Raw genomic sequence first — 22276 nt, 5'->3', positions numbered from 1 at the left:
AGTGAACCGCGACGAACGGCGCGTGCCTCTCGTTCTTGCTTCTCAGTTTCTCGGGCGAGGGAGATTTAATTTGCATGTATAATGGATTACGGCGAGGGAAGAAGCGAAGCAAAGAAAGACGGAAGCTACCGCGCTGGAGACCTGCTTCGCCGAACGCAGTGGAGACGTAGTCTCGAATCGTGCACCCAACTGCTTGGCTAGCAGGAGCCTAAGGGTGTGCTTACTATGCTGAGGCGTGTAGTCGCGCGAGCGGAAGCGATGTATGAACTTTAAAAACCGGTGGCTCGGCCCGAAAGGTCGTCGGGCCTCGTGACGCCAGAAGGTGTAAACGTCATCGTTCTTCTCTCTGTTGGTGCGAGTGTACAGCGATCACATATCACTCCTCTTCCCTTCTTTTTCCCCGCTTTACCACTTTCGTCGTTTTTTTCCCTTGTTTCCTCATTCTTCCCACTTTACGTCGAATTCGCCTCCGGGCTTTTTAATCATTATTAGCCATCCTTAAATAATTCATCATTTCCTTTCGGCAGGTTATTTTTCTTTCTCTTTTTGTTCTTTCTCAGCACAGACTCTATCAATTTCCAACCGAGCTGCTTCTGTTACTGCGGCGAGTTGAAAGTGAACAGGTGATGGATTTCGCCTCGCTTCGACGTGACCCACGAGGGTCGCATTTTGGCGGTGCTTAATCACGAGCACCGTCACACTCAAGGCCATTACTGTCGGCGTTGAATGACACATGCGAGTGAAGTGACACAGTGTGGTATGCGGAATTAATTCAGCGATCGCGGTGCGGTTCTGTACGTACGCGAAAGTTTCTAAAAATAGTAACCTGTACAGTTAGGCGACCTAGAGTTTTGGTATTACACGCCGTGGTGGCGTAGAGGCTATGGCTTTGCGCTAGCGAGTCCGAGGGCGCGGGATCGAATCCCAGCCGCGGCGGCCGCATTTAGAAGGGGCCGAAATGCAAAAAAACGCCCGTGTACCGTGGATTAGGTGCACATTCAAGAATCCCAGGTGGTCAAAATTAATGCGGAGTCCCTACCTACGGCATGCCTCATAATCAAATCGTGGATTTGGCACGTAAAATACAGAATTTAATTAACTCAACTTTTAGTTTTGGTATTAACCTTACGTGTTTACTTAAGGAACAGAGCTTTTTAGACACTGCGCTGCATAGGTGTACCCGCTGCATAGATTTGCACGGGAAGTTCTCTCAGCGCTGTGGTAGAAATCTGGCGTCGACGTATATTCGGAGAGAAAACAACGGGGAGGAATGAGGGAAGGATGTTGGTCGGAGTAAAATCTGGATCTGGCTAATCACTTTGTTCTGAGTGAATAATAATAATAATATTTGGGGTTTTACGTGCCAAAACCACTTTCTGATTATGAGGCACGCCGTAGTGGAGGACTCCGGAAATTTTGACCACCTGGGGTTCTTTAACGTGCGCCTAAATCTAAGCACACGGGTGTTTTCGCATTTCGCCTCCATCGAAATGCGGCCGCCGTGGCCGGGATTCGATCCCGCGACCTCGTGCTCAGCAGCCCAACACCATAGCCACTGAGCAACCACGGCGGGTGTTCTGAGTGAAGGGGTAAAGGGCTCGCAAGGTAAGAGAAGGCGAAAAGAGTAAAAAGAAGGTGTGCGCGTAAAAGCGAGGAAGACCGAGGCGAGTGGCCTTACATGTCACATATTCCGCAAGCCAGAAAAAGAGCTACAAGAGGTCGAAAGCGGTCTGCCCCGTGTCCCAGAGCCCTTTCCTATGCGATACGCAAAGGAGTACCCCGGCAGAAAGGTAACGTCGACGTGTATGCCACGGTAGTAAATTTCGGCGGTGGGTGAAATCAGCGGTGCTCTCCCTTTCTCCCATGCGGCAGCGGCCTATTTTTCAATAGGCTATATTGCATTTGGACGCGGGATTTACAGGACGCGGGATTACTGCTACAGATTTCGCGAATGCTTCCGCGCCGAGCTGCCGCACTCTCGTGCAGTGCAGGCACGCAGTTTTGTCGCGAGGCGCGTCGCACTGGCGAGCGCTCACCTTCGAACGTGACGTTGAGCAGGTACTTCTTGTACAGCACCCCGCCGTCCACGTCGCGCATGGCGCTGCAGTAAAGCTCGTTGCGCGGCTCGCACAGGTGCTCCCACACCTTGTGGAGCGCGTGCGCCATGGCGTACACGGCGTCCAGCACGAACTGCACCTTGGTCTCCTGCAGGTAACCGACGGACTCGTCGAGCCGCAGGTTCTTGGAGCAGGTGGGCAGCGAGCTGCCGTTGCCGCTCCTCCTGGTGGTGGTCGCGGCCGCGCTGCCGGCCTCGTCGTCGTCGCGCACGACGCACTGGAACACGTCTTCCCAGTACTCCTTGAACCACGGGTTGCGCCGGTTGTTCTCCACCGTCAGGTTGCGCATGTACGCGTCGAAGTCCGGTATGAAGCGCGACTCGAGCTCGATGGTGATGGCGCCTTCGGCCACCTCCTCGAGCCCTTCGACGAGCTTCTCCTGCTTACCCCAGCCGTCGCTGGCCACCCAGACGAAGTCCTCGGTCCGGTTGGCCCGCTTGGCGGCCGCGAGGACGCCCCGCGCGTCCTCGGCCCGGGTGAAGAGGATGACGCCGCGGGCGGTGGCCTTGAGCAGCAGGTTCTGGTAGATCTGGTCGAAGGTGTCCGGGGTGGCCGAGTGCGGCACCTTCTCGTTGACGGCGATGCAGATGTTGCGCGCGCGGGCCTCCCGCGTGAAGGCGGTCATGCCCGAATCGCCGTACTGGCCCTCGGACGTGACGAGAGACACGTAGGACCAGTTGAAGCGCTGCACCACGTCCACCATGGCGAGCGCCTGGAACGTGTCCGGCGGCACGGTGCGCGCGAAGAAGTCGTAGCGGGTCTTGTCGCTCAGCGAGGTGCCCGTCGACGCCGGGCTGATCTGGGGGATGCGGAAGAGCCGCAGCAGGTTGGCCACCTGGGTCGCCGAGAGAGAAAACAAGGAGCTATGACCTGAGGTTTCCTGCAGAAGATCAAATGCTAAACGGCGACAAAGGGATGAGTCCATTCCTGATAGTTCGAAGGATTTCTTCAAATTGCAGCAAACGAACGGCATGCAGTAAAGATAGCTGCATTGAAAAAAGTGCATCGGATGTTTCTGAATGCAATATGTATAAATATTTAAAATACAAATTTTGTTCTAAAACAAACGAAGCGGTCTGCGCTGGATGCATGAAAGAAGACGAAGACGTGGGCTAGGGAAGAAAGGAGGATGAAAAAGTTAGGATCCCCCAATTAGCCATCGAAAATATTCAGCTCATAGAGATGTCATCGTATGAATAATAACGTGGACAGAATTTCAGCACCCAACATTTCCGTGGAAAATCTAGTGGTGTTCATCAAGGCAATCAGAAGTAGTGATCACGAGATTACTCTGCTATTTCCCTCCATTAAACCTATATTTACACAGGACTGGTCTGAAGCTATCGTCTCTGTGGCCCATACTTCCAAGGAACAGAATCCCTAGATCACTATTTTTGTTATGTCGCCAATTGAAATTGTTAAGAAAAAAACTTCTAAAAATTCTGCTTGCTACATTAGGGTCAATCTTATCAGCAGAAATAATACTACCCTTTGGTGCGTCAATTATATGTTTCAGCCACAGGGACGTGTTTGATGCCGTTTGCGGTTTCATACAGTCAATTATACGAATAACTTTTTGAATGTTCTTTAGTTATTTGCTTTCTTTTGTTTTTCTTGTTTTAATTGACTATGTAACACTTCAAAAGATTAAGTAAATGTTTCAGCACACAATGCTTCGCCAATCCCCCAGTGTAGGTATGAGCCATAATATGATGCGATCATCATCATCATCATCATCATCATCATCATCATGAAAAACGCATGAAAAATTCACGAAAAACGACATCAGCCATTACATCTGCACATGCCACTTCTGCCGGGTGAACAAAGTTAAATTCAAGCAATCGACAGACATTATGACAAACCCTGAATATGCAAGCGTCCCGTTCGAAGTAATTGATTTGGAATTCGCGGAGCTCAAAAAGAAGGGGAACGGAGTCAAGCGAACGCAATCCTTCCTGCTCTACATTGATTGCGGCTAAAGCTGGCAAAGAAGGCGCAAACAGCGTCATCGATCTCCTCAAGGTTGAATGTTTTAAACAAACAAAGACGCTAGTCCTCGACAACGGGCCGGCTTTCCGGAGTGCCAAGTTTTCAAAGTGAGGACAGGATCACAGGATAATGATCAAGTATTTTTCTGCATACCACTCGGCAGCAAACGGCCTAGTGGAACGTGCCATACGAGACGTCAAGCAGTATCTGAAGATGTTTCCAAACTATGCCGGTGGCTGGAAGTGCTGTGTTGAGGCCGCCGTGCAACATCACAACAAATCGTACACGACTCGTTTAGGCTGCAGTCCTCATTTTGCCACTTCGGGCACAACGCCTATATTTCCTTGAGATCGTTAGCTAGACCGCCTAGAGAACCTCGAACTCACTTAAGCAAAGAAAACTGTGAAAGAACAAGAGGTCTACAAGTGACGCATGAAGAGAAACTTTGACAAAAAGGCACAGTAGCGAGATACCGGACAAACAACCTGGATACTATGTCGTTGTTGGGAAAGGAGCTGTACCTTCTGATTCTAAATTTTACGGAACCTTTCAAGTGATTATGACTGCATCCCAGCATGGAATATTGAAGAACGTCTGGTGCACCGGAGCTTCGGGTCAAATGAAGTACGGCTCTACTGGAAACGTATTTAAGTATTACACCAGCATGTGTAATGAAAAGAAGTCTGGAAGAGTGAAGTGGTCTTCGCTGGATGCATGAAAGAAGACGAAGAAGAGGGCTGGGGGAGAAGTGAGGAGGGAGCAGTTAGAATAAAATGGTGGACGACACCCGTCTCACTTAGATTATGTCTTTTCTACTGCCATTCTAGTTAAGAACGCTGCGACAAATACCTGAAAATTATTGTAGAGGAGGCAGTAGTGAAGTACTTCACGACTACACTACTTACGTTTCTACTTAAGTGCTCCTGAAAAAAAGTATGACTCATTGAAGACTAATGCGGACAATGCACCGTCGGTCACATCTTTCTCTGGTATGCACCATTACTGTCTCTTTATTAATGCGAAGCATTCTTTGCCTCAATCTTGACATGTTGCTGCAGGTAGGTAAGTGGGTAAGTAGGTTCCTGTCTTGCATCGCTGTAATAAAAAGAAAATAATGTGTGACCGATGGTAGGATCGAACCTCGACCGCCGAGAACAGCAGCCAAGTACTCCGACCATTAGGCTGCGATCGCTTTCTGTATTTATTGCCTGTTTTGTACTACCATATCAAGCAACAAATGGCATTTTAGAAAACAATATAAATTAGTAAATTTTCGGCACCAAGTGCCAGCCTTACTGGGCTGTCTATAGAATTCTTTGAGCGCAGTCCAGGGTTCCACCCTTGACAGCCACGTAGGTGCACAATCTTATGCTTTCTGAATTTCTACAAATCTGGATATGCATTCTCGAAAAAGCATTCGTGCAGGCCGAGCATCCAGATCGCTTCTCTTTTCTTTATTGCCTTTGCACGGTCGCACGCATACTTATCTCGTTCCAAAGCCAGCCAACTGTTTGAAACGCTCGGCGGGTGCTTCTTTCCTTGTGACAGTGAGCGCTCTGAGGCGCGTGTTGGACTACACTATCTCCAGGACCGGCCCACTTTCCTCAGTACTCTCATCGTAGCGCGCTAAGTAGAAACTGTGCGACGTTGTACCGACTTCGGGATCGCCCAGGTTAATCATAATTTAGGATTTGTTAGCCAAAGTGCAAACGCCATCGTATTTTTAACATACACCGCATGACATAGCCATGGGTGCGCATAACTGCATAATACGTAGTCGCTGATGACGTCACATTCCAGGTTTCTCTCGCTTATGCTCGCACACTACCTATGCCGAAACCGACAATTGCCATGTCGTGAGCACGCGTTGGTCCAGGCGGTATCAATTTGCGAAACCACAAGCAATCTTAGATAGCAGAGCATTTGCAAAATGCTTCGCATAACATCGGTTCCCACAGTGCGCGAGATTTGCACAATATCCTTTAGTTCTACAGTCACGTGAAAGAGGCGCAAGGTAGAGGTTTCCGGTCAGTTACGAGATACTTGCATGATGGTTTCGGGAATGTCACAATGGAACCTTAAAAGGATAGTTTCAAGACTTAGCCGAAGGAAAACAACCTCATTACGACAAAGAACAGCGAGGAAGACCGGACCGCAAACGCTCAGTCATGATAGGTAGCGCCTTCCTCGTCTAGCACAAGGACAACACCGACCGAAAGAAGAAAGACAATATGTCGCCAGTGTCAGGTTGTGCCTTTCTTCTCTCGGTCGCGGTGTTGTCCTTGCGCTGTTTCACGCGACGCAACACACCGACTTGCCCAGTTAATCATTCTGCAGTCTTAGTTAACCGCCCCGCCTTTCATTTATTCTTTTCTCGTTCTCTCTACATAAGCATAATGAACCAACTAGCTCATCCACAACAAGCAACTGCGAGCGTCCACGCATACCTGGAGGGATACCTCCGAGTAGGAGCCGCCGACGACGCCGGTGATGGCGCGGCTGCTGAAGCGTAGCTTGGGCGGTGCCCCGTCCGAGCACTGGAATGCGTTGGTGTCCACGGTGTTGAGCGAGGCCCGGATGAACTCGAGCGACTGGTTGAGCGCGTACGTGTCGCTCGAGCAGGTGTCCAGGATGGTGGCCCCGAGCCGGATGCCGCCAAGCAACGACGGGTCCGCGTTGATGCGGTCGATGGCGAACAGCATGGCCTCCAGCCGCTGGATACCGCGGTCCTTGTTGATCTTGCCGCACCTGGTGCGCTCGCCCTTCTCGTGGATCGGAAACAACCCGCCCAGCACGATGTCCCCCGGAACGTGCGCCTTCATGGCCCAGCCGCCGGGGGGCTCCAGCCACAGCCAGGGCCAGAGCCAGAGCCAGAGGATCGGCCGCGCAGCCGGCCACGCCCACCAGCCCCGGCGCTTCAGCATGTCGCAGCAGCCGGCGCCACGCCCAGCGGCCCGCTGCCTGCCACCTGCGTCGTGTGGAAACGAACTCCGTTAGCACTGTAAACAGCGTCATCGAGCCAAATAACCGTGTAAAACAACAATTTACAGCATCTTGTATTAGGGTCAAATAGAATTTTTGTTGAACATGGGTGAAAGTTCTAGTGAATCTGAGTGACATGTGGGGCAGTATATATGCTCCTTGTGCTTGCGCCTTTGCGCATGGCAGGCACTCACAATTTCAACTCTGCTTACAGCGAAAGAGGACTGTGGAGGCATACACAGAGTTATGGGCTGAATTACAGTACATAGAGAACGGGATTAAACGAAGCTTCCGAGGCTCAAGGGAGGGAGGTTTACGCTATGTGGATTCCGTGCCACCTTGGATGCTGCGGCGCAAAAGCGTTGTATTTTAAGCATGGAGGTTGCGTCCGAACGTCACTGCCTTTCTTTCTACAGCAAGCTATAGCTCAAACCAAGCCATACCCTGTGCTCTACGCTTACTACGCTACATTCGTATATCCTAGTGCGCCTTGAAAACAGTCAAATGTCCCTTCTGCACTGGTTACCCTAGGAACACGTAGACTAACGATAAAAATTCCGGAGATACATCGCGATAACCTTATTATTTGCTGCAGCCTAGGAGTTCAGGCTGAAATCAAGCGCTTTTTCGACCAATGTAATGCACTGAGACGCCTTGACATTGTATGGCTGGGGTGGAAGAAGTTAAAAGTATTTGCTGATGGGGGGGGGGGGGGGGTGCATGGCTTTCAGACTTCTGTGCCCTGCTCTGCATCTATCGGCACTACTTCCACACACAACCAGCCAACCGTTGTGCAATGTTTAATCTCGCTTCGAGCGTGCCCGAGATTAATGTGCGGTAACTGTCGTCCGTGTTCATGGACTCCCCGTCACCCTTCGTGACACAAAAATTGGTGTTTTTGTAGTATATTCGAATTGTGGAAAATAAAAAATAACGAATTGTCTAACGGATTAGGGCTTTCTTTTGACTTTGCCGGAAAGACGGAGGCGGGTTTCCGCGTCATGGTTGTTTGTGCGTCATCACGAGACGGGCACTGAGCACTTGTAACGAAGGCTGTCATTTCGAGACCGGAAGTCAAAATAATGAGCTCGATAATTGGAAGCTTCTGTAGCTGCGAAAGCGCGAAACATTAACTTTGTCGTGAGGGATTTGTGACGACTAACCAGTGAGCGAAACGGGACTAGCAGCCCGGCTGGCAGAAGAGTGCGCTCAACTGTTGCATCTAACGAATCCAAAGCTCTAATGCGGATCAAGAGCTCAAGCTACCAGCTAAAAAGCCGTTTGCAGGTGTGTAATGCCAGTAACTTTTCGTAGAGCTTAATGTCACAGAGGTCGCAGCAGTACAGCTGCATGAGTGGAATTGCGTAAAGCTTGGAACGAAAACGGCATGTATTGACCAACAGCGACGTATATTGGTAAATAGCAGCACATATTCACCACTCCACCTTTCCGTCTTAGAGATGGAAAATTCCGCTTGACGTCGCAGTCACAAAGCATGCTGGTTGTAGACGGCATAGGTTCACAAGCAGGCTAACGTTTTGCACATACATTCTTGCAGATAATTCACTTCAGTGATATCTGTGTTCTGTGTTCTCAACTTGGCAGGCTATTTCCTTCTGATAATGACTCGCCAGTTTCTTTCGCTCTCGCTACGTGGCTTTGCCATCGCGTTCCTGGTGTCGCGTGAGAACACGCTAGCGATATTAAATAACACATGATTCTTGAAAGTGTGGCAATACCCTCCAGAAATATGGGCCCGTCGTGCATCAATTGGTAGAAACGCTAATAGGTAACTATTGACATGTTCTGGAATTTAACTCGTCGCCGAGAACGCATCTGGAAGATTCTACGACGCATCTTTAAATGAGGCGAGGCGCAAGATGCCGCCATTCAATTCGACGACTGCCAACCGTACTGCTTGTTATTAGACAGTTTTAGTTACACGTACGTGGAGGCTTTGCGTACGCAGAGCTTCTACGTGTAAGCAGTGCGCATGCGTAGAACGTAGCCGCCGCGCGCTGATCTCACGAACGTACATGAGAGTCAATTCTTTGCGTGCGTTTCTTGCGCACGTAGACAGCTTCGCGAGGGAGTTTCGCGAGATCACGAACAAGCGATAGCGGACCGTGCGCGCGCAGACGGCTTGCACCGAAACACGGCGACAGGATTGAATTGGCTACCGCAGTGTTCATATTTCCCGATAGCTGGAGCTACATGGTCTCTCTTGGCGCGCGTCGCGTACGTGTAGCTAAAAGCGTTTCAGATGGCGTGCATGTAAGGTACGTAGGCTTTTCACGTTTGCGTACGTGAAGTCTCTACGTACGTGTAACTAAAACTGTCTATTGCTATCGGCAGCGCCGAGCTGTATCGTAGCTTATACCGCACAAGCTCTCCCGATGACGTGCTCACACCTTATTCCGTCACTGATTATCTGCGTGCCCACCTGCCTGTGCGCTGTCATAGGTATACGTGAAATTATCGACTACCAGCCGTCGCTTTGAGATTGGTGAGGTCGCCAAATACAATGGTTTAGTATGTGCCGTTTACTAACTCAAAGAAAATAAAACGACATCGACTGGAAGTTACTCGATGTGGTCAGCGACAGATCTGTAAACAGCCCGTTACGTACGCGGAGAAAGGGTATCGTAACGTCCTGTTTGGAAGCTCAGGACAGGCTGATATGCCCGTTTACATGGCGAAAACATTGTTTCGACTGTAGCTATGACAGTTGGCGCCACCGCTCCAATGCACGGGAATCGATATGTTTTGAGTGGCATCACGCAGACGATATCAGCTTCGGATTTATTGTCGATGAAACCGGTGAGCACTACCTGCAAACATTGCATTGAACTAATATTACTGGCATTATTTTATATCAGTGCAAAATTTTAACGCGAAGGAGCAAGTGGTTTTAGCAGAAAGAGTCACGCATCTATAGTGCTCTTAAGGCAACAGTCAGTATGTGAAGACATTGCATTCTCGAAGGCTGCGAAAAATCGTGTTACTCGAAATGAGCACCTGCTCGGATTTCACGTTTCCTGATGCTATATTGTTCCGGACAACAAGATTAACAACTGCTGCGTTTTCGCGACCAATTCTCCTCAGCAGAGTACTACATAGAGAAGGCTTGATCTTAGTTCTATACCTTCCAATGGAACACCAATAACACGCTTGAGTCAGACCCCCAAGTAGACAAGGAGTTAGGCTCAGCTTACTTGAAAAAATTAAACCGAGAAAAGAACTTTGCACCTACTCACACATGTCTCAAAACATCGCTATATGGCCGGTCGCGCCTCGTTATCATAATCACTGCTATTATTTATCAAAGAGTGTATTCCTTATTACCCATTTTAAGCTATGTTGAAGTCGACGTTTTCAAGAAACTCAATGCCATGTCTTTGAATAACTTTCGCTCTGGTAGGAGCTCGTACAAGCCTGTTTTTTTCTTTGCCGACATTCTATGCGTACGGAAATAAGAAAAAAAAAACGAGCGACACGAACCTGAGTGCCTACTTAGAATGCGCGGCTTTAAAGCACACAGTGAGCAGAAATGTCCTGCGCTACAGACGATCCGGCAAATTCGCCACATGTAACGAGCATTTTGCCAGCCCAAGTCTTTCGCCGTTAGAGCTTTCTTTCCAAAGCGACCATCGGATGCGAATTTTTGCTGTAGCGTGAGCGAAATTTCGAACGTCCCAATGGAACGCGCCCCGTTGTGCCTGCTTGGAGCTTTACAGCCTTAAAGAAAAGAAGAAAAAGAATGAGAGGAAGGAAAAACAGCGCAGAAACAGCGTTACATCAAGAAGAAAGAAAACATTCGTGCCGGCAAGGAAATCAGCTCTGTCATTGCTTACGCGAAGCGTTATGCACTTCGGAGGCCAATCAAGCAATGAACTCCTCTTCCGCTTTCATCCCTAAGAAATTCGCATTTACGAGGACCCCGGCTCACTGATTTCAAATCTCGACTCCATTGCTCATTCGCTTTCGCGTCTTCTCGCGTCTTCTCTCGCTCCGTGTTCCCGCTACTCGTACCCCTAATTCTCGGGGGACCTCGAACGGCGAACATTTCGCTTTTAACTTTGTAGTATACAGCACCGGCGCACGCAGGCTCGGATGTGACACGCAACGCGCCCGCATTTCGCGCCGCTGCTCGTTGTTTACGAGTCGACAGCAACGTTGAGATCGATGCGGCAGAGCTCCAGAAAAGGAAACAGGTGATACTCGCAGCCAGAAAGAAAGTGCAGAACTGGTTGTTTACGTTATACCGGTTGTCGCGCGCGCTTTGGCGAGATTTGGGGTGAGACTTGGGGAGTACATGCTCGGAATGCCCAAAGCCTGACGACGTCGCTGCATGCATATCTCTACATCTGGGTTTCGAATGTACCTACTTCGGGTCGTCTTCGCACCGCTGTTTCCGCCGCACAACCTCATCGCAGTCGACAGTCGTTACCCTGCGGCTCCTGATACAATATGCGCTTGTAAACTGCCCTACGAGCGAGTTACACGACAACACCGAGAATAGAAAACGCGCAGTGCGTGTCCAGCCTGCCGAAGCCCCGCTCGTTTCTGCGTGTCTTGACAAGTACGCGCTCTTTGGAGGTGTATAGTTCTAGCCTGAACGTGTATGTGTATATAGGCTAACGCCTTCAACGCACGTCGCCGGCCACGGGACCCGTTTGGAGTCGCGAGTTGTCAGCGTGCATGCATCGCATGTGCGGAGGGTTCGAGAGACTCTGGCATGCAAGGGCCGCCGCTGCGTGGATCGGGCGTCGTGCCGCGATAGGACGCACGCGCAAACGCATTGCTTTTTTTCTTCGCGCAAACTGCTGACGCGTACACGACATCGCTCGACGCATCGCTACACTTTGCGCACGCTGACTTGCTAATGCGGTTCGACGGCGGACGACTCTGGGCTTCCGTGCTCTGATGGCGCACTGCGAAGCTGCTTGAAAGAGTCACATAAAAAAAGAACGCATGAAGAAGGAAGTAGCCGCGCGCATAAGCGCCCCATACGCTAGCGAAAGTGAGGCTACTTCGCTTTCGGTTCTGTTCGTACGAAACTCTCGATACTGGAGAGTACGAACGAGTAACGTGTTATGTTTGTGCATTTTATATGAAAGACGTAAAGGGTGTCTGAATACAGGGAATGACGTGAATAAATGCACGAAAACGGATTTAAACATAAAGGAGGACAACGACAATAGTAGAAAGGAACTGAAAGTAGGAACAGGGCTATTCAGGCACTGCACATCTTGTTTGGTTTGTGGCAGTATACAAAGGAATGTCATACCGCGACGTCGCGTCATATTTGGGAAACCGCTCAGCCGTGAAAATGACGCGCAAGCCAAGAGAGGCTACCAGAAGCGCTGGTCGCGGTGTTTTGTTTGGAGAACCGGAAATCGAAAGAAAATAGTCCACATCCGAATACACGGCGCGATTTCGGCATTCCTTCTCGTCGTGCGTTTCTTGTGGGAACTGACCCGTCGCGGTATATTTCATGACTCCGGTGTTGCTGCTGCTGGCTCGAGGTGGCGGGTTCGATCCCGGGTACGGGGGCTGCATTCTGATGGGGGCAGTTTGCAAAAAAAAAAAGAAAAGAAAAACCCACTCGTGTTTAGGTTTATGGTGAACTTAGGTTTATGGAAAAGAACCCAGAGTGGTCCTCCACTGCATGCTCCAGAATTTAATCAATTTTTTTTTCAGGGCACTGGAGCGCCTGGAGAGAGAGAGAGAGATCAAGGAAAGGAAAGGCACGGAAATCAACTAGACGAGAGCCCGGTTTGGTAGGCTGCACTGGAGGTAAAGGAAAGCGGAATAGAAAGAGGAAAACAGGGACAGAATGAGCACTGAGGGCACGTGGGCTGATACACGGGGACACTGTAAGCGGTCTCCTAAACCACGTGCTGCATAAAGTAGCGTTATTAAGAGTGTTCCACTATATAATGAATCGTGAAAAATTTAGCACCGACACCTGAACACAGCTGAAAGAACAGTTGCGGCACATTATGCAGCTTTAATCACTGCTCTACAAACGTCGAACACATCGCGTTACGTCTTCCATCCACCAGGAGTTCTCGCACAGCTTTAGAGCTTTGAAATGACTGCAGGACTTTGATCTCAAGCTCCCCGCTACGCTATTTAGAAAAGGATTACAACAACGAATATATGTTGCTATATTTATTACATCTGAAAGACTATCAACTCCCAGCCTATTTAGTAAAACACAGTGCACAAACATTTATTTCGTGCATGTGTGCACAGTGTACAACATGCTTTATTTCTTAGAACTGAGACTACTGCTAATAATAAATAATAAAAATCCTGGAGCTTTACGTGTACATGAACCACGATCTGATTGCGAGGCAGACCGTATTGGGTAATTCCGGATTATTTTTGACCACCTGGAGCTCTCGAACGTGAAGCCGCTGCACGGCACACGGGCGTTGTAGCATTTCGCCTCCATCGAAATGTGGCCGCCGTGGCATGGAATCGATCCCACGACCTCGTGCTTAGCAGCGCAATGCCACAGCCATTAAGGCACCACGGTGGGCACTACACTACCGGTGCTACTACATTTTATTTCTCAGTATGCGTGGAAGTCCAATGCCTAAGTATGCTCAACACACGGTGCATGTTACTAATGTGAGCGCTAAGGTGCTGTGGACGCGTATAGATGTTGCGAATAAGCAAATAAGGCTTTTGAACCCCTCAGATTAGTTGATTTAGCAGGCACACGGGCTTGACGCGGTGATGCGGAAGTCTTATCTTGGTTTTTGGGAGCCCTACCACATAGAACTATTATTATTATTATTATTATTATTATTATTATTATTATTATTATTATTATTATTATTATTATTATTATTATTATTATTATTATTATTATTATTTGATGCTTGGGAGATGTTTGCGCCTTTAGTTGACTCCGGCTACACCTTTTCACATAGAGACGAACAAATAATAAAGGCCACATGCGTGAAAACGAAATCACATAAAAATACGATAAATGTTGAAGTAAACTCAGAAACACAGCAACACAAAGTCCAAACACGTAAGTACACTAAAGTCAACACAACGTCCAGTTACGTACTTTAAAGTCTGGGAACATAGAAAAACACCGAATAGTTTCACCCACGGAGGTCCATGAATTCAGGCATTGAGTAGACCAAAGTCACGCCAAATTAAACACAGTAAGCTTAAGACAGAAAAATAGTGTATTCAATAGTTTCTGCGAATGTTGTTCGCTTCTAGAGATGTTTGGGGCGCCATTAACGCTAGTCTTTGGAATGAATATGTTGGCCATTGACCTACAGGACCTTGCCGAGGCTGAAGGTTGCGATTGGTAGGGACATTTAGTGATCTCTCCCGGCTAGTTGAATGGATTAAATGCTTCACGGATAAGAACTACCACAAGGATTTATTGCCCGTCTAAGATACGGCGCACGAAATGAGACGGTTAACACATTGCCTTAGGCAAGCCTAGGAAGGAAATCCAATTACGGCCAACCATCGGGAAGGCGCTCTCACGTAACAACGATTTCACCACTATTGGCTGAGTGCAGTTCGAGTGTTGTATGCTAAGGGCGCCGCTGTTATCGTACGTGCAGAGGCTAGCTAGAAGATGACCTTCGAGAGCCGAATGCCTTCGTGACCTTCACAGGTAATGATAACTAAACAAAGGCAATCAAGTGTGCGTCTATAGGGGTATAGCGGGAGGCGCAGTAGAGTCATTGCAATTGCAGACTGAAGCCTAACTACCTCACCGAGAAAGTAAGCAGGCCGGGGTTATCTCGAATCCTAGCTCGCTCTTCCGTAGTCGGACGAGCGGGCGGGTTTGCGAACAGTGAAGGTAAGGGGTAACTTCTCAGGTGTGGCGAGGCAAGCCTAATCAGCAACCGATCGGGTAGCCAACGGCAAGACAGTCGATACGGCTTCAGGACCATTAAGATTAGGAACTCGAGATTCCGTGCGGGGGAGAACGGACACTGTTTACTGGAGGCGTTCATTAGGATGCAATAGGAACGGTGGAAAGAGGAGGAAACGGTAAAGGGAAAGAAAAACAGAAATAGAAAAGCCCCTTTCTGCGTACTTCGCTTAGCACAGAGAACAACATCCCACTCTGCACGCGCACAGACGCGCCATTGAGTTCGCAAATTGCCTCGCTGTAAAAAGATCCTCGTTCGAAGGGGAACTCGCCTTTTCCGTCTCGCAGATTGCGATGTAAGGGAGGAATACAAAAACCAGCCCGGCAGCGTAGGAACATGGAAATAAGTGAGCTCGAAAGCACATTCCAAATTCACTGAGCACCGGCGTTCTAACGTTGATTTTGGGCCTGTAACAAGGCCAACAACTTATGTTTGAACAAATAGCAATACAACCCTCAGCAATGCATTTCGATGAGGTGCTTTAGAAAAGGAAAACAGTCAAATGCATTGATAAAAATGGCTTTATTCTTGTTTTGTTAGAAAGTGGCGGAGATTCCGGAAGCAATACTCTTCTGGGTGCACCATCCCACTCACAGCGTAAGTGCAATAAAACAAGAAAACAAATGAGCGATAGAAAAAAAAGAACATCATGAACAAAGAGTTGGAAGACGCTTCATAAGTATTTTGCTATACAACTACTTAGGTCACTAACATTACCCGTTTAATACGGATCACGAGAAGGGGAAAATTAAAGTTCACTATTGTAAGAAACGTTGCTAGCAAGGTGGTTAACTTTTGATCTTCCTCTCAATAGTAAGAGTCAAAAGTTCCATTTATCTGTAGTACTTTATTTGCACACGCTCGATCTCTTGTACAGCTGCAGGAACAAGCGTCCGTGCAGCTGTATACAAGAGATCGGGACAATATGCTCCGAAATTGTACAAGAGTATGGGATAACATGCTCCGAAATTCACTGGCGCCGTCTACCCCAAGCTGGATATGTTGTTGCAGGAACGTCGATGTTTAACGCGTCACCGGACATAGATTCCTGGGACACCATTATGTTAGATATTTTGCGTGTGCCTCTCTTGAAGCTAATCTCATCTCAAAATTCCTATTTCATGGGCACATCTGGATGACATTACAATGCCAAGCTACAAGTCCAGCACTAGGAATAGCTTAAGTGACAATTACTAACTAATAAGAGTTATTTGGCTGGTGATTATAGTGCACTACCCGACAAATACTGCAGTGAAAAATGTGTTACTGAGTGTGCTACCTCCAATTTCAAATACAGCAAATTTAACCCAAATTACTTGCTTGAACACTAGGAGCGCATAGAGCACTTATCAACGAATATTTATTTATTTATTTATTTATTTATTTATTTATTTATTTATTTATTTATTTATTTATTTATTTATACCTCACAGGCCCTGAAGAGCATAGGGTGAAGGTTGCATATAAATAGAAATACAGTATAGAAATAATAAACAAGAGTAACGCTACAACAGACACGGTACAAGGCAAACCCACGAAAAGAATACAACGTTGATTCTAAAACAGCGTAAAAATAGCGTATTAACACGAAGAATAAAAGAAAGAACACGAAAATATCAAAAAATGATAACCAAGTGCAAGTGAAACAATAGTACAAAATAACTGAAAGAATAGTACAACACAAAACAACATTTGGAACAATACTAAAGCTATAAATACAGGCAGAGGTGGTTTTTCCAACTCTCCAGATTCAGAAAAAGAAATTAAGTTGTCAGAAAGATCATTCCAAAGCTTAATTGCTTTGGGTAATGCAGATGAATTGAATGACCGAGTTTTTCCGTATATGCGGTCAAACAAGAGATGAATATGTAAGCACCGTGAAGATTGATGAGGCGATTCCAGAGGTAAAAACCAAGTGCAGGTGTGAACACATTGCCACAAGGCGCTGCAGTAGCGAACGATGATGAGAGGACTGACGAAGACGACGATCGCCGATAGCCATGCGCACAGGCTCCATCTCGTATGCATGTCTCCTGCACGTTCTATATATCCTGTAAATATGTTGCCAAGCACCTTTTCTCTCTTTTCTCTCTAATCTTATGGTAAACAAAACAGTCATCTGCGAAAGGACCTAAACGGCATGAAATATTATTTGACAGGTCATTAATGTAAATTAGAGAACGTAAGGGTCAAAGCACGCTTCCCTGTGGTACTGCAGAGGTTACGTCATATAGTGGGGAGGAAAAGCCGTTGATAACTGAATTCTTGACGGAATGTGAGAAAGTCAAGAAGCCAAGATATTGTGAGAGAACCAAGACAAAGGGTAGATAATTTAGTAAGCAGCTCGCCGTGTGCAAATCTGTCAGATGTCCTTGAGGAATCTAAAAGAATACAATCTATTTGCTGGTTTTCATACATAATAAAATTCAGATCAGTATAAATCCAAATAACTGGGTATCGCAAGAGTTTAGCCTTTCCTAAAGCCATGCTGGTTTCAAAAGAAAAACTCACTTCGTTCCAGATCGTTGTAGATGTGAGAAGGGATAATACGTTCAAGTAATTTATAGCATATACATGTTAAAGAAATGGGTCGATAGTCATCAGGTGAGTTCTTGTTACCCCTGTGGAAGACAGGGATGACCTTGGCTTCCAGTCGCTAGGCAGCTCTCAGGATGATAACGATGGCTCAAAGATTTCACCAAAAACGTGCCTGGAAATTGAAATTATGTTTTTAAGAATTTTCGAATTTATGTTGTCCACTCCGACAGATGAGGATAATTTAACGTTGTCAATTAGAGATGCAATACCCTCAGGACTAATTCCGATGGGCTTCATGAATGGGTAGTGGCAATCAGGAACAACTGGCATATTGAAATGGTCTTCCTTTGTAAACGCTGATGTAAAAAATCTGTTAAACGCAGTGGGACATTTAGTGTCAGTTAGCGGTAAGCCGTCACTATTGTGTAGCTATACGGGGTCTTGTTTATTGTTGGAGGATATAATTTTCCAAAACTTCCTTCAATTAGTTTGCAATAGCGATGGAATATCGTGACTAAAACATTTGTTTTTAGCATTGGTATGACAGCAGAGCAACATGTTTTGAGACACTGCTTATACCTACCCAATGAAGGCGGAAAGGAAGCAGATTTAGCTTTTCTATACAGGCGCTTCTTTTTATTCCGTGATCGATGTGGGGCCTTGTTGAACCATGGATTAGTTTTATCATTAGATATCGTAATGAGAAGTACATGCTTCTCTATCAGCGCAGAAAGTGTGTGTTTGAAATCAACCAGTTGTCCTCAGCAGATTGTTGGTTTCTTAGTGGGCAAAATGTCTAATTCAAAACTGTGGTAAGCTCAGTGTTCATTTCACCATATTTTGCTTTACTATAGTCTCGAATCTTCTTAGTTGTTATACCTGCAAACGAACAAGGAACTATTAAACTGCAACATCTTATGACCACTAAATGGGTCAAGATCCGTCAGCGCTATTGTTTCGGGAGCAGTGGTTACAAATAAACATAGTATGTTAGAACCACGAGTATTCTTGCTAATCACTTGAAACAGGTAGAAATCTAGAGTTAGGTTGATGAATTCAGTTGCAGCATGACTAGTTGAAGATAAATTAGTCTAATCTATTTGAGGAAAATTGTCACCAAACAAGTAGGTGCATGTCACTGGGCGAACAATAGTAAACAGCGGTAGAAATGTTAGACCGGAGATTATGAACGAAAGAAATCCGACACTCAGGCGGGCTATAACACACTCCAATAAGTAAATTCGAAGAACTAGCTTTGCAGGCAGCCCGTACTATTGCGAGATTAGAGTTAGAGGTGACAGCGATGGATGGTAAAGTTCATTTAATAGCAAGAAGCACTTCGCCCCCTCTTTCAACTGTACGGTCATGTCTGTAGATATTGTACGCATCGGCGTCAGGAAAAATGTCACTGTCTTTGATACTGACATGCAGCTAAGTTTCAGCTGACGCTATTATGTAAGACTCACTATGTTGAAGAAAGGAACAAATCTGATCGCGTTTAGGCATCAAGCTTCGGATATTATAAAATGAAAGAGTATCGAGCAGAGGGATACGACGTGTTATGAGGACGCTCCCGTGATCTCGACGCATTTCCTAGTTATGGTGTGATGAACGTGACCGCATCAGCAGCGCGGTCATACAAACGAGATCAATTTAGATGACTGATTACGACGACCAGTCAACCGAGTCAGAAGGCTTTGTTTTAAAGCCTTCCTTGTGCTTATTCTCAACGAGGCAAAAATACAATATGACGCAGTGCCCGTGTGCGCATCAACGCTGCCAAGCCTACACGTCAGTTCCCGGGTTTCAGGTGCGTACATAATTGCGCCGTCGCAGGCTCCACACATGAATGTCCTCGGTACGGAATCGGCAGCTCCGATACTCTCAACTTCACTTTCTTTTTTTACTTTTGCTCGAGTTATTAATTATTCATTAACGAAACGCCGCCGATGACCCTGTTAGCGACAAAAATCGAAGTGGGGTGCAAGGTGGCAAACAAAACACCGCGACTGAAAGCGATGCCCGGATTTGGGGCGCGGAACGAAAGAACGAATGTCGCCATGCAAATGAAGCACTGCTCGCACTTTCCTATAGCGAAGGTACTTCCAAGTGGAAAAACTTCTCCCTCCTTCTCCTCTTCCTCCCTCCTCCTCACAATTAAGGAGACCACCTCTCTCCCTACCCGGCATTTATGTTCCCCGGGCAGATATTCACTGCCCTGTTCACCTCATTCTCGTTCTTTCTCCTTTCCCCTCCTCATAGCGGGGTTGCTAAAAAGAACTCCGGTCTCCCTTAACTTTCGTCCTGTTCTTCTGACTGTTCTCCCTTACTCCATCTGCTCCTTCCCTAGCTCGATTTCCCTTCTTGCATTTACTTCAAGCTCATCGTCCCTTCTTAGCCCTGTATTCCGCCTGGGCCAAGCGACTTTATTTGTCCACTTCTTTTTCTTCCCTTCGTCTCCTTACCTTCCCTCTCGGTAAATCGATGGACCTGATCGAAAAGCGGTCCGGATAATGCGCTCTATCGATCTGCGACACACCTGGATTGCGACGAAACGACGCCGCCGCCTGCTACCTTCCTGCCCTGCACGCTTCCTCGATTTCTCCTCCTTCTCCTCCTTCTCCTCTTTCCCTATGTCCTCTGCTGCACTGCTATGTCGCCCTGCTAACGCCCACCTCTTAGCTCCCCCGTCCCCTGGACTTTCTCTCTCTCTCTCTCTCTTTTTGTAGTCTTGTGTGCTCGCCCACACCGCAGCACTCATCAAAACGACCCCGTGTCACCGCCTTCGAAAAACCATACTTGTTGCCAGGTCTAGCGTGGATGGCCGCGCTGTTCCAGGATGCGGCACATCGATGCTATGCTGCTGCGCTGCATAAGCAGAGCTTTGACTTTGCGGTCGATGCTTCGGACTCTTGCACTTTGGTGAAAATCTACAATTTGATAGAGCCCTCTTCCACTCTTTCCATGTGGGTGCACTTTTCTGTCTCCCTTTACCCGTTCCGCAGTGCCGGGTAGAAAACTGGATATCTGTCTTCCGGTTACCGCCCTGCCTCTCTCATATGTTTTATCTCTCTCTCTCTCTCTCTCTCTCTCTCTCTCTCTCTCTCTCTCTCTCTCTCTCTCTCCTATTTGATGGGTGTGCGAACATTAGTCGACGCGGAATCAACTTCGGGTTTTGTACGAGGTGTCCTTTACCACTTGTAATGGCGTAGAATTGTTTTGGCTAGGTGCCCGGGATCCTTTTCTTTTCCGTTCCGTTTGTCCTCCCGTTTCGTGTATCAGAGAACCTGTAGCACTACCTAGGCTTAAATAGATGAATTTCTGTGAATACACAAACTTCTGTACGATTAAAGCCGCCTACATGTGGGCGCACGAACTTCCCACGCGATATTTTGTCAGAAAGGCGCGAGGTGTCGAGACACATCCGCCGAAAGCCCAAAACATAAAATTTCATGGAACTCACTATAGTGAGTGGGCCCTTCACTATAGCCATTGCATTATATTGACGGGTGATAGCAGCTGATGCAGAGACTGTGTAATATTTAAAAGGTAAGAATACGAGCTAGTTGTTAAAGATTCATCGATGAATCGTGAGTACGAAATAAACACGGACAAGGGAAGAACACGGGACAGCGCTTGTCCTGTGTTCCTCCAAAAGTGCGTTCCTCCAAAAGTGTTCTTCCCTTGTCCATGTTTATTTGGCGCTGTTTTTCACCGATGAACTGTGTAACAGACAACGCTTCCGTGTGGTTCCATGACGCAGAGTTTTCCATAGCTATACAAGCCTATAAGTAAAATGCCTCAGTTTCGTATTCCGCTGAAATGATTACGCACTCAAAGGACACTTACGATCAAGAAGAATGTCAGCCGGATTGGTATCCACGTTTGAGTGGATGTTTAACTTCTCCTTTCAAGTTTTTGTTGTGATAAAAGAAGTGGCTTTGTGTGACGTTCCTTTTGTACGTACTGCTAGTTGAACTGTGATTGACCGCCTAGTGCTCACATTATTGCAAATAGTACATCATTTTATTCATCGTAATAGATACCATGTTAAAGTTTATGGTTCCATGGCACCGAGGAAGAAGTGTCCGGCTCGTGATTGTGCAGTCCTGGGTTTGAATCTCGTTATGGGAGATTTATTTTAAAGGTTTGCTGCATTACTTTTATTCTCGTTTGACTTATGCTGCGTTTGTTCTTTTGCACTATGCTTCACCAGCACGCCTGACTCGAAGGGCTCCTGGCAAGGGGGAGCAAAGCGACCCGTTGCGTAGCCCATAGGGACAGGGGCGGGGTCCTTAATTAGATGTCCCTTTAGCGTCAGCAGAGCAATGAATAATGACGCGGCCTTACGTTTTTACTGTGCGCCCCAGCCCTTACAGAGGCGCCATTTTAACGTAGGTGAGAGCTCGCGCCGGCAACGTACGTGCGGAAAAGGCAAACAACGAAAGAATTGCGTCTGCGACATTAAAGATAATTTTCTGAAGAGAACGCGTTGGAACGCAGGCGAGCGCGTGATTGCGCAAATAAAGCGATAAGAAAAGCACTTCAACAACAGTTCTTTCAATTATCAAACACAAGATTAGTGGCAAAAACGAGTTTACTGGGGAGATCGTCATAGTGTTTGCGGTATTCTTCGGATGCCGCTTATCTCTTAAAATACCGCAGTCTTGGTTGCAAGGCTATAGAGTACAGGTTTCGCAAGTAATGATTCCAAAGAATCTT

General features: G+C 47.2%; 1 protein-coding gene across 3 annotated transcripts in view; it reads right to left on the bottom strand.

Moving 5' to 3' along the window:
* Positions 1-22276, bottom strand: part of LOC142585679 (metabotropic glutamate receptor-like) — a 285137-nt gene that overhangs the window by 26736 nt on the left and 236125 nt on the right. For all 3 annotated transcript variants that reach the window (XM_075696623.1, XM_075696624.1, XM_075696625.1), the window contains 2 exons: positions 6557-7077; positions 2037-2952 (listed from right to left, as the gene is read on the bottom strand). In XM_075696623.1, the coding sequence (XP_075552738.1) occupies positions 2037-2952; positions 6557-7033 (1393 nt within the window). In that variant the 5' untranslated portion in view covers positions 7034-7077. The remainder of the gene's footprint in view (positions 1-2036; positions 2953-6556; positions 7078-22276) is intronic.

The sequence above is a fragment of the Dermacentor variabilis genome, chromosome 6 (genome assembly GCF_050947875.1).
Source record: "Dermacentor variabilis isolate Ectoservices chromosome 6, ASM5094787v1, whole genome shotgun sequence".
NCBI classification, from domain to species: domain Eukaryota; kingdom Metazoa; phylum Arthropoda; class Arachnida; order Ixodida; family Ixodidae; genus Dermacentor; species Dermacentor variabilis.
Note: the sequence above shows the minus strand (reverse complement) of the source record. Positions and strands in the feature narration are given on the sequence as shown.